General features: G+C 42.7%; 1 protein-coding gene across 3 annotated transcripts in view; it reads left to right on the top strand.

Moving 5' to 3' along the window:
• Positions 1 to 16,257, top strand: part of NELL1 (neural EGFL like 1) — an 867,563-nt gene that overhangs the window by 190,610 nt on the left and 660,696 nt on the right. For all 3 annotated transcript variants that reach the window (XM_027115178.1, XM_027115177.1, XM_027115176.1), the window contains 3 exons: positions 5,882 to 6,016; positions 6,932 to 7,034; positions 15,591 to 15,664. In XM_027115178.1, coding sequence (XP_026970979.1) covers positions 5,882 to 6,016; positions 6,932 to 7,034; positions 15,591 to 15,664 — 312 coding nt within the window. The remainder of the gene's footprint in view (positions 1 to 5,881; positions 6,017 to 6,931; positions 7,035 to 15,590; positions 15,665 to 16,257) is intronic.

The following is a 16,257-nucleotide window of genomic DNA, read 5'->3' as shown; positions in this document are numbered from 1 at the left end:
ACACACACACACACACACACACACACACACACACACACACACACACACACACACACACACACACACGAATACTACTCAGCCATAAAAAGAATGAAATTGTGCCATTCACAGCAACATCAATGGACTTGGAGGGCATTATACTAATGAAATAAATCAGACAGTGAAATAAATCAGACAGGGAAAAACAAATGCTGTATATCACTTACATGCGGAATCTAAAAAATACAACAAACTAGTGAATATTTTAAAAAAGCAGCAGACTCACAGATATAGAGAACAAAATAGTGGTTACTAGTGGGGAGAGGGAAGTGGGGGAGGAGTGATATAGGAGTGGTAGATTAAGAGGTACAAACTATTATATAATAAGCTACCAAGATATATTGTACAACACAGGGAATCTAGCCAATATTTTATAATAACTATAAATGGAGCATAACCTTTAAAATTGTGAATCACTATATTTTACACAGGTAACTTATATAATGTATTGCACATCAACTACACTTTGATAAAAAAATAAAATATAACTATTGAAAAATGTAAAAGTTATTCTTAGCTCACAGGCCATACAAAAATAAGTGCTGGGCCAGATTTGGTCCATGGACCTTAGTTTGTCAACCCCTGATCTGGAATAAACTGGAAAGATATTCATATTAGGTAATATTTATTGAGCATTTACTATGTGTTAGTTACAATGCTTAAACTTTTATATTCACTCTCTCTCTAATCCTTCCAGCAGTCCTCTGAGCTAGGTCTATTAGCACTGTCCAGATGAGAAGACTGAGTCCCAAGAAAGTTATGTAGCTTTTCCCAAGAAAAGTGGATGGCAAAGCCAAGGCTCAAACTTAGATTCTGTAAGTTGGATCATAACCGAGGAAGTTTATGGTTGGAGGAGAGAAGATTAGAAAGAGAACCAAAAGATATAAAGAAGGAATGACTGATGGAGAGAGGGAGGTGGAAGCTACCAGTAGGAGGATGGCGATACCAGTGAGAAGAAGAATGAGCCCATAAGACGAGAGGAAAAGAGAAGTGTGTGTTCAGGTGGTACCTGTTGGGAGTGAAACGTTAGCATAGAGCTTGTGGCAGCTTTTGAAGGAGGAATGTCAGGGCAGGGACAAGCCCGCTTAACTCACCCATCTGGTTACAGCCACTTGTTTTCCTTAGATAGATGTGGGAATTTTCTGAGTCCTGGGTTTACATTATGTGTCCTCCTGCCAGGACCGTACAGGGGTCACTGCTATTGCATTATCTCCTTAAGGGTTTTCAGATCATAGGGACTGCTCAGAATCAGACTGCTAACCTAGGATCAGCCAGGCGAATTCTCAGCAAAGAATTCTTTAAGACTTCTGAAGGAAGATATTTCCCTCTAGCCAGTGCCATGGTCTGAGTAGGAAGGTCTTCCTTCTGAGCCTGGTGCAAACCTTGTTTCCTTTTCGTTCACTCTTAAGCTGAGGGTACAGCCCTTTGGGGCTGTACCTTGATGTAGGAGTTTCCTTTAAGACATCCCATCTTGGGCAGACCCTGTTCTCTATTTCCTCTCCCTGGCCCCCTGTGTGAGGTGGGAGCTTGAGAACTCCACGGTTTGGCTAACGTCATGGAGGTTGGCTTTGGTGCTCACTCGCCTCCCTGGATCCCTGGCTGTCAGTTTGTTTTGGCCACTGTGGCTTTATTCCTTTTCTGTCAGCTCCTGGGATGATTTTTAAAAGTTACGATTTGTGTGTATTGTCCAGCATTTTAGTTGGTTCAGTTGGTGAAGTCTTTTAGGGTACCTAGTCTGCCATCTTGGCGGAAGCAGAGTGTAATACACCTCTTGGCAGAGTGAAGGAGATGGAGTCTGGAGGGATAAGACGAACTGGAACTCAAATAGGGTTCCTGGGTGCAAAGGGAATTCTATGGCGCCAAATCGACCTGGATTTGGGCTTTGCCTTTAGTTAGATAAGCCTATCATGGCAAGATTTAGCTGATGGGTTTGGAGGTTTGGTTTGAGTTGCCCAGCAGCTGTGATTAAAATAGGCATTAGTCATGTAGATCATGGTGGAGATAGAAATGGGCTTTGGAGTAAGATTCATCTGATGTTGAATCTCATTTTTATCACTTCTTTGGTTGTTTGCAGCCTGGAATGAGTCACTGGTCTCATTTCTAGCTGCAGTTTCCATGTATGTAAAATGGTGACAATTATTCTTCATTTTATAAAGATTGCATTGAAAGTTGCTGTCAGAGCCCTGGTCTAGAGCCAGGAGGTTTTGGAAAACAGCAGAAAGTCCTCACACTTGGGTCACAGTGGAAGCCATGGAGTCCTACCGGAGAGCGAGCCCAGCGCACAAGCTGGACAGGAGTTGGTAGCCAAAGTCACATCAAACCAAACAGACACAGACACCAGGTCAGCTCAGGGCTGTGCCTAGGAGGGCTTGCTCTTCCTTTTCTCCTTTCAAAGTATAGGGTGATTGAAAATGACTGTGCCCTTGCTTGATGTAGGAAAGATCAGGGAAGCAGCTTGCATGTAGCGTCAGGTGACAGAGGTCAGGGTACAGAAGAGCCCTCTTGAAGAATCCCAACATTGTGGCAAAACCATACTTTTTCAAGGGGGAGAAGGTGCAGGGAAGCGGTCCCCTGATACTTCCCCTAAGTGATCCACAAGAGACCACCAATCCCCTGGCTTATTCTGGAAATTCTCCCAGGTAGTCTCTACACTGTGGGAACCACAAACCTGCTGAGCCAGGTACACAGCGATAGGATCAGGCTGTGTCCTGCTCTTGCATCCCACCTGTGCGGTAATCACATTCTTCCTTCAAGCTCAGGAAGAAGAGATGCTGAAGATGGGGAATTTCTTGATTACTTCTGTTTAAATCTTTGACAAATCTATTTATGTAAATCAAGCTTGGAGTGGCGTTTCAGCTTGTAACATTGGATTTTGAGACTCATTGTTTCAAGGAGCTCAATAGTGATTTTTCAATTAAGCTTAAAGGTTTAATACAATAGATTTCTTTTTTCCCTTTCATATAGCAAATGCCAAATAAATAATATTTCAAAGGAAAAAAGAAATCTACTGCATGACTAATGTACTTAGATTCATTCATTGACCTCTTACTGTGAAAAAGGCCTCTGCTGTCTGTCTTTGAACGTGTAGAGTTAAGAATAAATGATTCGGTCCATGGTTGCTTGGATAAGCGCGCAAAGGTAAAACAGAAAAGAGTTGTAGATTTGATACCGTATCTATTTTGGATCTGCAGGCATTCTTAGAGAAAATGGCAGGTAGTGTAGAAATAGCTTTTGAAAATGAACTTGTATAAATTCAGCATGCTAATGCCAGTGACAGAAAATGTAATTCATTTTTTAATTCAGAGTTGTTTTTCTCCTTTATTGTTGCTTCAGGATTTAAGCAGGGGAAAAGGAAGGCAAGATTACATATTAAGTGCCTTTGAAAAATTAGCTTTTTGCCTTAATATTCCTTTGTCTTGGTGTCTGTCTGATGCATTCTTATCATCACAGAGATTAGGGTTTTTTTTTTTTACTGTTGTCAGAACAGGCTAAATATATTAAAAATTTAAAGACAGTACTCAGAAGGGAAGCAAAATCGGCCTTGAGAATAGCTTCCATTGTATTAAAACCGAGGCTTTTCCTTGGGGTTGAGTTTTGTAGGTGAGCATAGCTCAGCTTTGTTGGGCAGTCCTGGAAATTGACAATATTGCCTTTAGGCTAAGCTCCTGGATTTACAGGAAACTTGGATAGATACAGAATAGCCTTTTGAACTAGTCCTTAAGAAGTCCCCTTCTTGGAGTGATACTGACACTAGGGTTCTTCCAGACTTTCAGAGTAAGACAGGCACTTTCCTCTCACAGATTCGTCATCCTGAGCCACTTTTAGGAAAGATTCCCTTCTAGTTCAACTCTTCCTTGTTCGTTCCACGGTCCTATGTCTATCACTACCTTATGTGGGAACTACTGAGGCTATAGAAATGAAGTAAAGATAATATGTGATGAGTTATCACTTCCTTTTTATTATCTCTTACCAATACACGGTTTTGGTACTTGGTGTCACCAAACTCTTGGAAGTATATGTTATCTGCATTTCCTAAAGAATTCCCAGAGAAAGTAATTACCGTCGATTCTGGATGCTCTATGATTAAGCTGGAGATTTAAGTGTAACTTGAATGTTTGGAAGATCGTGTATAGTAGAGAGTCATGGGAAGCTAACTCTCAGGCACGTCGACTCAGTTTTTTCAGGGTTGATTATAGTGCATGTGGTTTGTTTAGGATTCTATTTGTTCTTTTCCCTTCCTCTTGGTACTACCCATGGCAGGCAAACGAGGAACAAATTTTCTTGAGAAATTCCAAAAGTTTAGAGCAAGAGATGGAATAAATGACAAAAACCAGGTTGAATTACATGTGGATTCCATTTCCAAAGAGTAGCACTGTTATGAGTAATTGAGAGGAGCATGTACGGAGTGGAACCATAGAAAATGTAGAAAGATGGTAGAAGTCATCATTAGCCAGGTTCAACCATTATAACTAAAATGTTGCCTCCAAATAGTCTTAGTTGGGATCAAAAATTGATTCAATCTCCTGTATGGGGAAAATACTCAAGACGGGGATATATAAGTATGATTGAGAAGGAAAAGGAACTGTATGATGAATTTTTAGAAAGTGGTATTTGTTCTTCTATCATGACCTTCTCTATGTAAGGAGAAAGGAAGAAGGGTGAGATTGCTACCAGGCCGAGTTACTCCTTGGTATGGATGTGATGACAGAGAGATCATACCACATTTCAAGTTTTTTTGTGCCATAGTTTTGAAGGCAACCTAGAGTCGCCTACATGGACAATGGTCAAGAGGGAGGGTTGGAACCATATCACGAGGAGCCGTTAGGGGAACCTGGTGGGGCTGACTGTGGTCAGGGGCAGGCATGAGGACAGGATAACCTCAAATGTTTGTAGAGCGGTTAGATTTACTCAGGATGGGCCACAAGGCAAAACTAGGTCTAATAGGAAGAAGGGAGAGAAATTTCATAGCTCAAGCTAAGAAAGACGTTTCAAATATCCAGAGCTAACCAAGAAAAGTAGCTTTCCTTGGAAGGTAATGAGTGTCCCGTCACAGTTACATGTGCAAACAGGGGCTGGATGACCACTGGAAGGGGTTACTTGTCACATCATTTAAACTTTATAAACTCTTTCAAATCGGAGATTCTAAGATTGCATGTTTAATGGTAGCAGTTGGGTGACCTAAAAAAGGAAAAAGGTTTTCTTTTCTTTTCTTTTTTTTTTTTTTTAACGAAGTCCTCATCTCACCTGGGGGTTTGGTTGCCTCTCTTGAACTTGTCTGAACACCAAAGTGGATTCTGGGGCATTCTATTTGGAGGATACTGAGCTGGGGAGAAATAAGATCTGCCTATGACTTCCCAGAATTTTTCATAAAAGAGGAAGCAGTGACTTCCCAGCTTGTAAACCATGACACTCTGGTTAGTGTGTGAAGAAGAGGGATAGGATTGCGGGAGATAAATGTAAGGGCTTCAGAGCTGCTGATTAGATCTCCTGTAAACATTGTAACGAGTCCTTGAGAACACATTCATTACAAGTGTTTCTGTGTGAGTTTGAGCTGAAAGCACACACGTTGATGAACACCCATGAGGTCCCTGAGATACAGTTTAATGTCTCATTTGGTGCTCATTAGACCATGGGAGCCAATATGTCTTCAATTTAGAATGCTTCTACCTTGTGTGAAATTAAAAAAAAAAACTTCGAAAAACAGATCTGGCTAAGAATCATTGAACTGCTTTGAGCATTTTTTTCTCCTCCCGCTTGGATTTATTTTTTCTGGTTGCGATTAGCTTTGTTAGGACAATGCAGTTGAATTACAGAAATTACACGTAGTAACTCTTGTTTGCAGCTGAACTATGCAGAGACAAGACTTAGTCAATTGGAAAACTGTCATTGTGAGAAGACCTGTCAAGTGAGTGGACTGCTCTATAGAGACCAAGACTCCTGGGTTGATGGTGATCACTGCAGGAACTGCACATGCAAAGTAAGCCTCTTTGTACCTAAATGGACAGTTTTAAGAGGACAGTTGTACAAATTATCATGTAACCTGTTTCTTTATAATGCTGACTCTAAGAAGTACTGCCTTTTTACGAAGTGCCTATTTAGTAATTGGCGCAATTGTGAAGGGAAGCTGGAAAAGTGTCATTACAAATGCAAATTCTTATCAAGAGAAAGCAGATTTTAATTTCCAACACACTCTAATATGATCTAACATGATTAAGAAGCTTACTGTTTAGAGATTAGAGTAGCAGAGGGAGGAAGGGACTCCTTTGGTTTTCAAACCACCTAATGGCTCATTCACAACTTTTCTCTGCTATAATACCATTTAAAAAGGTGGTTTAATTAGTTTCTAGGTGTTTGCGTTGTATTTGATGAGGTAGCCATTTTCTGTTTTAGAGAATTGCAGGATCCCCTGACTTTCTTTCAGGTTATCCATTATTTGTATGTACTATTTGATCTGTTTCAGAGAATTATAAGAGGCTCCCCCAAATTAATATGGAAACCCTGTTCAGTTGAAATTATTTGATAACTATCTGAAGAATGCCATTGTTTGTCTGCAAAAATACAAAATGATTGTTAGTGCTTCAACAATGGTTGACAGGGTCTGCAAAAGATGTTATTTATGTTCTTGTAAAAAATAGGCTTTTCTGTTTTCTGCCTAATCTACTTAGTCCACATGGGCAGGTGGAATAAAGCCAGTGATGTGTATCAGAAAAGTAACTGAGGTGGCGTGGGTTCGTTTGGGCTGGAGAAAATTCTTTATTTGGGGTCCTGGAGTGGACTGGGAGTTTCTCACACTGCTTCTGTTTCCCTGGTGAGGCTTCTGGGATGAGATGTGAGCTTTTTGCTGCTGAGGTCACTTCTGCTGAGATTCCTCTCCCTGTTGTTCCTTCCTCAGAGTGGCGCTGTGGAATGTCGAAGGATGTCCTGTCCCCCCCTCAACTGCTCTCCGGACTCCCTCCCTGTGCACATTGCCGGCCAGTGCTGTAAGGTCTGCCGACGTGAGTACTAACTGAGGGTCAGGGTGGCCCTCTGTGCTTCGAGATTGATTTATTCCCCTATTTTTCGGGCCCCAATTGATTAACATTGATGAAAGGAAGTCCTAGCAGTTGATATAATAATAAATGTATGATAAGAGTGGCTATATTTTAATCACTTGTGACGTGCAGACACTTTACATAGGCTATTTTTTGTTTTAAATCCTCACATCAACCTTAATTATTATTCTTTACATTCTTATGTAGAGGGAACTGGTGTTCACAAGTATTAAGTCACTTGTCCGCGGTCAAACAACTGGTAGTGTGTGGAGTTGCTCCGTAGTCAGGACTCCAAGGCTCCGTGTGCTTTGGTCCCCTCATTTTGATTGATCAAGGGCCACACTCTGTGTTTCGGCTCTGAGGTCTTGGCCAGGTTTCCTGTTATTAAAGGGCCTTTGTTAGGAATTTCTGGATTGAACTTCAGTTAAAATATTGGAACAATTTCCTTCAGAGTTGGCTGATCCAAATTATATAATGATTTAAAAATCCTTTTCCCTCTGAATTACAAAGGACACTCTTTCAAATGAAATGGTGAAATGAACACTGAGACAACCAGGAAGAGGAAAAGCTGTCATTTAGAATGATTGGTATGTGCCAGTTACTATTTTAGGTCATTTCATTCTATTAGCTTATTGAAACCGCACTGCAATCTTTTAGGTGGGGATTGTTTTTATCCCTGTTTTATAGGAACCTTGGGGAAGATAGTTTACCAAGTTTGCAAGGCTGGTGAGTGACAGAGGTGAGATACAAAATGAATTCTGTCTGACTACAAAGCCCAAAGTCTTTTTATCAAACCATATGCTCTTCTTTGAAAAAGGAGAGTTTAGGTTAGAAATGTGCCATCCGATGGATAATTTTCAAGACCATTTCTCTACCAAAAAAACCACCATCATCACTAGGTCTTCAGAACACAGTGGTCTAGTTTTTTGTCAAGAATAGCATGTCACCTAATGTGACAGTGGAAGTGGGGATAGCTGGTCTGTTTGTACCAGCCCAATCTTTTTTTATGCTCTTTCTAAAGGAACTTTGGAAAATGTCTTCTATTTACGGTTGGCACGGTACACCCATTACTCTGGAGGGCTTACGCAGAGTTGATCTAAAAGAAACTTTCTTATTTCTATTCTAAGTGCTTTTGGAAGTCATGTCTGGCAATACAGATAGATCAGGGGCCCGGATGTTGAGATTAATAGTTTGATTCCATGATGGAAAGATAGTTTTTAGCAGCCATAGATTATTTTTTTCTATCTTGATATATTCTATATAATAGGGGAAGAAGTTGAGAAACTTAGGAATTTGTTTAAGCAATATGAGGTACTTTTAATCTATTACTTTGAGCTCTGTGGATGGATCTGTGAAAGCTGTCTCTTGGTAGTTGTAGTTTGGGCATGGGAGTAGGTGAGTTCTTCAGCTGTTTTTTGTGTTAAACTTTTGATAATCTACTTGTAAAAGCGATGGAACATTTGAAAACACATAAGGGTAAAGGTAAAGATGGAAAAATCACCCATAATGCCACCACTTGGAAACAAACACTCCTGAAGTTGTAGTGGATTTCGTTTTTTAAAACTTATATTTTGTGGACAATTGAAGTTTTATTATGCAGATAATTTTAACCTACTTTGTTGACTTACCGTTATCACTTAAGTGTATTACTATCCTTTAAAAAACTCTGTATAAACCTCATTTTAACCAGCTTCATAGCGTTCCACCCTTTGGCTGTTGTGTAACTTATTTAATTATTCCCCAATTGTTGGAGAACTAGGTTGTTTTCCCACTTTTCACTATTGTAAATTACTCTTCAATAATATGTTTTGTGAGGACACATTTTTGTATTTTACGTTTTCTTAAGATAGAATTCTCCAAAGTAGAATTATTGGGCCAAGAGACTGACATTTTCAAGGTCCTTGATATATATCATCCAATTATCCTCTCACTAGAAATGTGTGGGATAGTCATTTTTCTTTATTCTAATTTACTGGAGAATATTAAGTTTTAAAAAACATTTCAGCAAGTTACCCGATTTTACCAAGATGCTGATACGTGAGCTAGCTAAGCCATCAGTGTGCTTTTTGCCTTTGTTTGGAATTGATAGCAGTTTAGCTAGGGAGAGTGAATTTTCTCAGCAGCTCTGATCGGTAGTTTGAGATGTTTATAGTTTAATAAAATGGTAATACAAATAAATGCTTAAGAACACTACTCAATTATCATATGACCCAGCAATTCCACTCCTGGCCATATATATGGAAAAGACTAGAAGGGTGGGATAGGGAGGGTGGGAGGGAGATGCAAGAGGGAAGGGGATATGGGGATATATGTATACGTAAAGCTGATTCACTTTGTTATACAGCAGCAACTAACACAACAATGTAAAGCAATTATACTCCAATAAAGATTTTTTAAAAATAAAAGTAAGCAGAAAAAACCCCTAACTTGAAAAGATATAGAAGTTTTCAAATATTTTCACATCAGGTAAAGGATGGAAAATATTTCTTTTGGTTGTTCCTTTCAGATAAAATTTCCCAAGCTACTCTCTGGGTTTGGGTGGGGCAGCGTCCTAGGGTTTCTGAGAAAAAGTATTGATTTGATTCAAGAGCCGATACATGAAAGCTGATTGTTTTGTGTGCTCATTTACTAAGTGTTCATCCACTCGTCATGGCTTCAAGGAGCTGTAGCACTTACAGATGAGGACATCCATGTGGCAATAGGAAATAACCTGGTCTAAGTGTTTAAGTCTCAATTCATTATCTGAGAAAAATACTTTATTTTGATCAAAAACCCCAATAAATCAGGCCATCTCCAAGAGCAAGGCAGTTTTCATAATTCCTGATACTAGGCTCTTCCTCCATCTTTTTGGGAGGCATCAGGGAAAACTCAGGAGAGCCTTCTAGATTCCTTAGCTATGGGCATGGAAGTCCAGAAAGTAGTGCAGGAGTCTCATTTCTCCAACATTTCTTGGGTGTCTGCTCTGTTTAAGGAATTGAACATACCTAGCTACACATTAGAATCCCCTGGTGAACTTAAAATAGAGTGTCCCAGGGCCCCTCTCTGACCTGCTAAATCGGAATCTCTGGACAGTGGTGTCCTAGAATTAGTATTCTTTTGGTAGATAGATTTGGGAACCATCAGAGATGGGAGAGAAGGAAAAGGATGGAGAGGGAATCTTGAGCTATGCAAAACAGCCTTTGCAAAGGAAAACAAGTTGCAGAAGGACAGGGGGATAGTCTGTTAGGTGATAACAGGGTTTCTGTAGGTGAGAAGTAGAAATAAGCTGCAAAGGCGGGTTGGGGATGGACGATGCTGACTGTAGTCCACTGAATTCGTTCAGTCATCCTTACTGAGATTCCTCTCCCGACTCTGTTCTGTCCTCTGGTTACAGCAACGGGCACATGTGGATCATTCATTCTCTGTCAGACACTGTTAAGCTTTTTTATGTGTATTAATTCATTTCATTCTTCCAAAAACCTAGAGTCATAGGCTCCACTATGATCCCCATTTTATAGATGAGGAGGTAAAGCACAGAGAGGAGAACTAACTTGTCCAAGGGCTCTCAGCCTTGGTGGAGCCAAAATAAAACCCAGGTAGTCTGGCTCCAGAATTAATGCTTTTAACCTGTCTCCTCTCCCCCTCTGCTGTCCAGGGAGATGTATGCCCCATCTCATTACAACAGAGTATTGTGCGGTATGTAAGCTATGTAAGATGCAAGGGTAGCACAGAGAAGGGAGTGATTAATTCCATCAGAAACTTGGGTGTGTGTGTGTTAGGAAGGCTTCATAGGGGAAGGAATAGCTGAGTAGGGTGCTGACAAATGAGTAGGAGTTTGCCATGTGGACAAGGTAGGTAAGAACACACCTGCCAAAGGGAAGTGCACATGCAGAATCATGGAAGTAAACACAGCGTTTGTTTGGGGGGCTCAGAAGCAAGCTTTGGAAGCAGGGTTTGGCATAATCAGAGAAATGCTTTGATAAAAGCCCCTGTGTGGGGAGAGCTGGAGGCAGGGAGCTGGGTGTGGGATTCAGGCCCATTTGCAGGTGGAGGTGATGAGGCCGGCAGGCAGTTAGGCACAGCCGGAGGACATGGAAAGGAAGGGATGACGCTGAGTGATGGCCAAAAGACCTGGGGCAGGGTAGGTACTTTGTAAGCATTTTTTTTTTTTTTTAACGTGAGACAGATGAATCAGGGACAGAGCATCTGTAAGGGAGCAGTTGCCAGGTTTCGAACAAGAGCCTGTGGGAGACTCATAGTGTGATTAACAGAAATAAGGCAGGTGGAAGAAATGGCTTCAGGAGCAATACATTCTGTTCGGCATAGGAGAGTTGGAGATGGCTGAGGGACAACCAGTTTGACGTGGGCGTCGTGCTCAGAGAGGTGGTACTGATGCTAGGTCTGTGAACGAGCTCACCGAGGGAGGATGGCTCCTGGGTGTTGAGCTTTTCTGCTCTGCCACTCTCCTTTAAAGTGTAACACAGAGTGTTGATTTTGATGTTCTCAGCTGCTGAGTGCCAAGGGATGGCTGGAGTGTGTGCAGGGTGCAAATCCCTAAATAAAGACAGAGCAACCTCACATCCACATCCGACAGGGGTGCCAAGTGGGGCCTAAAGGTTGTTTAGTTAGTGTGCACCCGAATGGCAAAAGTGTCCATCCATCGCACTAGAGCAATCAGGCTCGGATTTGAAGGGCCACGTGTCTGTGGGCACAAAAAGATACAACTGCATAACTGTTTCTGTAAATCCCCGGTACCTTTGTTTCTGACATCGTGGAGAAGTGTGTGTTGGTGCCGAGTTTCAATTTCATCGTCGGACACTGTGAAATGGTCTTGTTTGCATGTCCCCAGTGTGATGTGAAGGGCTTCAGGTATCCATTTACATTTCTACTCATACTAAAAGCTGTTGGAATGGCATCCCAAATGCCCCAGCCACAGGTACTGGAGCCTGACTTACCTTCTGCTAGAATTTCCCAGATATCAAAAATAAGCCTTTTGGCTGTAGATCAAGAGGTTAGATAATGAGGACTGGTATTAGGCATACGGTGGGGCCGGGAAGGAAGGGCATCGTCAGAGAAGTGGGGTGAGGATGAGGAAGCAGGGGAAATTCTTGTGACCTTCAGTGGTGATGCTGAAAGCTGTCCTGAGATAACTTTAGAGATACTGATATTGTAATCGTCCATGCATCCTGCATCAGTGCCAAGGCTGTGAATGGCTGAGGTACACAGCATCATGTTGATGTCACTCGCAGCCCCTAAGGCACCCTGCCATGTGAAGACATGAAGTTCAGTGGACATTTAATTTTTATACCAGGTTGGTAGATTTGAGGGATGGATGTGTCCCCGTGTGTGGTGTGACTGTAAACAGTAAGACACTCCTGTCTCCAGATCGAAGTTCTGGGATGAGTGTCTATCAGAGGATGAGAGGAATCGGGCAGATGTCTTCAGACAGGGTAGCAAGCGTGATCCTAACATCATGGGGGTGGCAAGGTGCAAAAATAAGGAAGGAAAGTCTATTTCTTTGCTTCCCACCCTGGGCCAAGGAGCAGATGGCAGATTTGACAGCCGTGTATTTAGCAGAATTGTCACTCTGGAGCAAGCCATCTTGCCAAGTTGGCAGCAGCTGTGTTTGGGAGTGTGGGAGTTTATTAGGCAAGAATTTCAGGCTCTTGGAGGTATGGTCTCCCCATGCAAGCAAATAGGGGAATCCACGTGATCATTAGGACCCATGAGTCAGAGTCAACTGATTTATCTGGAAAACTGAGGCATAAAAGATGATCGGGGATCATTTTTTAAAATGAAGTGAGGAAGGGGGTTATCTAGAAAATGTTATTGGTTCTCTACCTTGTTGTTGATGTTTTGAAAACCTTGGTGTCTGCTTTTAAAGTTTGGAATAGCATTGAATAGCAGAAAGAACTCTCATCTGGGAATCAGCACATTTCTCTGCGTTTTGCTACCAAGGAGGCTCATTAATTCTAAAATTGTTACTAACAATAAGCCCAGAGAGGCACTGAGCCTGGGGCTAGAGATAAAGTTATGAATAGACATAGTTCCTACCCTCATTGGGGCAACAGAGGTAAAACGTGATATTTTCTCTGTTAGGGCGAGGTCCAGAGTACCGCACAAACACAAAGTGAAGGCAATTCTCCAGTGTTAGAGGTCAAGAACAACTTCTTGGGGGGAAGTCGGGCCTAAGTTGAAACTGATGGGTATATAGGATGGAAGGTTACCAGGAGCAGGTAGATGAGGCTGAGTGTTCTGGAGAAGCAGAACAGTACATGCAAATCCCAGAAGCAGAGCGTGGCTGGAGTCTTAAGTGGAGGTGTGAATGTTTGGGAGTTTGGGAGGGAGAGTGAACGCACAGGGATGGCCTTGTGTGCTGAGTTCAGGAATTTGAACTATATTCTGAGGGCTTGAGTGACTCATAATGATTTTAAAGCAGAGCGTCCTATTTGCACTTAAAATATATATTCAACTGTTGTATGGGGAAGGACTGGGTAAGATTAGACCAGAACATAGGAGGCAAGTTAGGAAGTTTCCTGGTAGACTAAAGAGGAGGGATAGCCTGAGTGAAGGTAGCACCTGGGGGCAGGTAGTGGGAATGGAGAAAAGTGGGTTGACTTGAGAAACAAGGAGGGAGCTTTGCAGGGATTTGGGTACTGATTGGACATGGTGCTGAGTAAGAGGAAGGGGATAGAAGGGCCCTAGGCGGTGGGGTATGGGTGGTGGGTGTGGAGGCTAGGGGTGGATACTGGTACCATTCACTGAATGCAGATACTAGAGAGGCACAGATCTGAGTTAGGTACGTGTTGTTTGTTGCAGGGCAGGTTCTGAGAAGGAACAGACTGTGAAATGGAGATTTGCTTGTACTTTATTAGGAAGTTCAGGATCAGTTCTGGGGTGGGAATGAGATAGTGAAGGAAGCTGGGTTGGGCAGAAGGAGAGGTTGAACTGCAGTGCAGTTACAACAGATACCTCAGCCATTTCTCCAAGGAGCTGTGGAGCTGGAATGACCCTTGGAGTTATCCTGAGTTGGGGCAAGGGGCCAGGACTTTGCAACATCTTCATCAACCGCTCATTGGATGTGGGCTGTGCTGGGAAGGGGCCTTGACTTTGGACAAGGGCAAGTCCCAGATCACTATTCAGCTGAGAGCTGTTGCTCATCACCTGTCTGGCAGTTTCAGGAATGTCACCTTTGGCCGTGGAGGGGGATCTGGGTTGCACACCATAGTAGCCACTGTGGGATCGTGATGTTAAGTAAACCAGTGTCTCTGGGCTTTCCTCTTCCTGTGGTCAACAAGAGGGAGTTGGATGAGTTGTTTGCTGAGGTCCCTACATACCTGAATATTCCATGAGTCCGAAGATTGTAGAACTAAGAAACTACCAGATTGAATTCACCTGTTTCTAACAGATGGAGAAATGGAGGTTCTGAGAGCTGAGGTGCTTTCTGTAAGACAGTGAGTTAGTGGTGGAGATCTCTTCGAGTGCGTGTCTTCACTTCTGCTTCTCCCGAGGACGAGGGCTGAAAGCATCCTCATTTGTGCGGAGAGGGAGTGATCAGGCCTTTGCTTTCCTGTGGATGTGGCTGGAGAATTTGGCAGAGCTACATTAGGGTCATATCAAATTAACATATTCTGCGCTTGCTTAAAAGTGCGTCAGCATTTATGCTTCTCTGTTAACCTTTTTCCAAGGCCTGTCTCTCCTCCCTGCCCTCCCTGTTAGCCTGTTCAGCTTACCTTTCCAAAGGCAGTCTGTCTAGTACTTTTTTTTTTTTTTTTTTTTTTTTTGCGGTACACGGGCCTCTCACTGTTATGGCCTCTCCCATTGCGGAGCACAGGCTCCGGGCATGCAGGCTCAGCGGCCATGGCTCACGGGCCCAGCCGCTCTGCGGCATGTGGGATCTTCCCGGACCGGGGCACGAGCCCACGTCCCCTGCATCGGCAGGCGGACTCTCAACCACTGCGCCACCAGGGAAGCCCTGTCTAGTGCATTTTGATTCAGCATTTTACTCACTTGTATTTCTTGGTTGTCTCTGAGCTTCTTGGGAACAGTTAAGTTAAAGACATGCGCTTCCTATGATCACAAGGGGGAAAAATGGTGTCTTTCTGCACGTGACTGAGGTCCTGAAGAGTGGAGTATATATGCAAGTCTGCTCTCACCCAGTCATTTGTTTTATTGCTGGAGTAGCTGAATCAAAGCCATGCTATTATACTCCACGGTGATGACAACCACCTCTTCCTTGTTTTAACATTGACCGCATCAATTCATTCTCTAGTTCCTTCAGCAACCGCAGCATTGAAATAGTTGTATGTGCTTGGTGTGAAGGACTCCTGGCAAACATGATAGAGATGACAGTCTGAAAGGGGATTCAACAGTTATCCCCATCCTATTTCCATGTCTTACTTCCAGACATGCAAAGAGCTTTGCATTGCTTAGAATGAGAGCATTTATATTCTGTGGAATCTACTGGAGTTGGATGGTGCCCCATGAGGTCATTTTGTTGCATAGTATGACTGTCTGAACTGTTTTTCTGTTTTATTACAGCAAAATGTATCTATGGAGGAAAAGTCCTTGCAGAAGGCCAGCGGATTTTAACCAAGAGCTGTCGGGAATGCAGAGTAAGTTTCAGTCTTATGATCCCCATTACTTGTAGAGAAGGAGATGCGGGCTTTAGGTAGGAGTCTGGAATGGAGCATATTGTCCTGAGTGGACCACTGAGGGGGAGGACTCTCTGGTGGGCTTGAGTCCTGGCTGTGGAGTTCCCAGTCACTGTCATTGTGTGGTTAGCCTGTGGTCAGCCGTGGATCAGGTAGCCTTGGGAAAGACTGTTAGGGAAGGAAGTGAGAAGGGGGAAGGGAGCTAGCAGCTACCGTGAGTCAGGGAGGTTGTCAGGTGGCCCTGGGAAAAGGTTTGGATTTGGTGTTGGGGCAATTAGTCTGTGATGTTAGTTGTGGATAGTGCCACTTCTACTCCTCAGAGTCTGATATAATGTTAGACAGTGCCTCTGTCTCCTGCCTGCCCCATCCCGTGTATTTCTCAAAATAAGATGTGTAGAACCATAGATCTCATTTAAGACTGTACTTCAATAATAATAAAAAAAAATCATGCAACAAACATGCATTGAGCAACTGCTACCTACCAGCATGGTACTAGATTCTGGGTGTACAACAGTGAACAAAACAAAGTCCTTGTCTTTATAGAATTTGCAGTC

Source organism: Aethalodelphis obliquidens, unplaced genomic scaffold (genome assembly GCF_003676395.1).
Source record: "Aethalodelphis obliquidens isolate GAN/ISIS:26980383/991018 unplaced genomic scaffold, ASM367639v1 scaffold14, whole genome shotgun sequence".
Lineage (NCBI taxonomy): Eukaryota > Metazoa > Chordata > Mammalia > Artiodactyla > Delphinidae > Aethalodelphis > Aethalodelphis obliquidens.
This window is presented reverse-complemented; position numbering and strand designations above follow the sequence as displayed.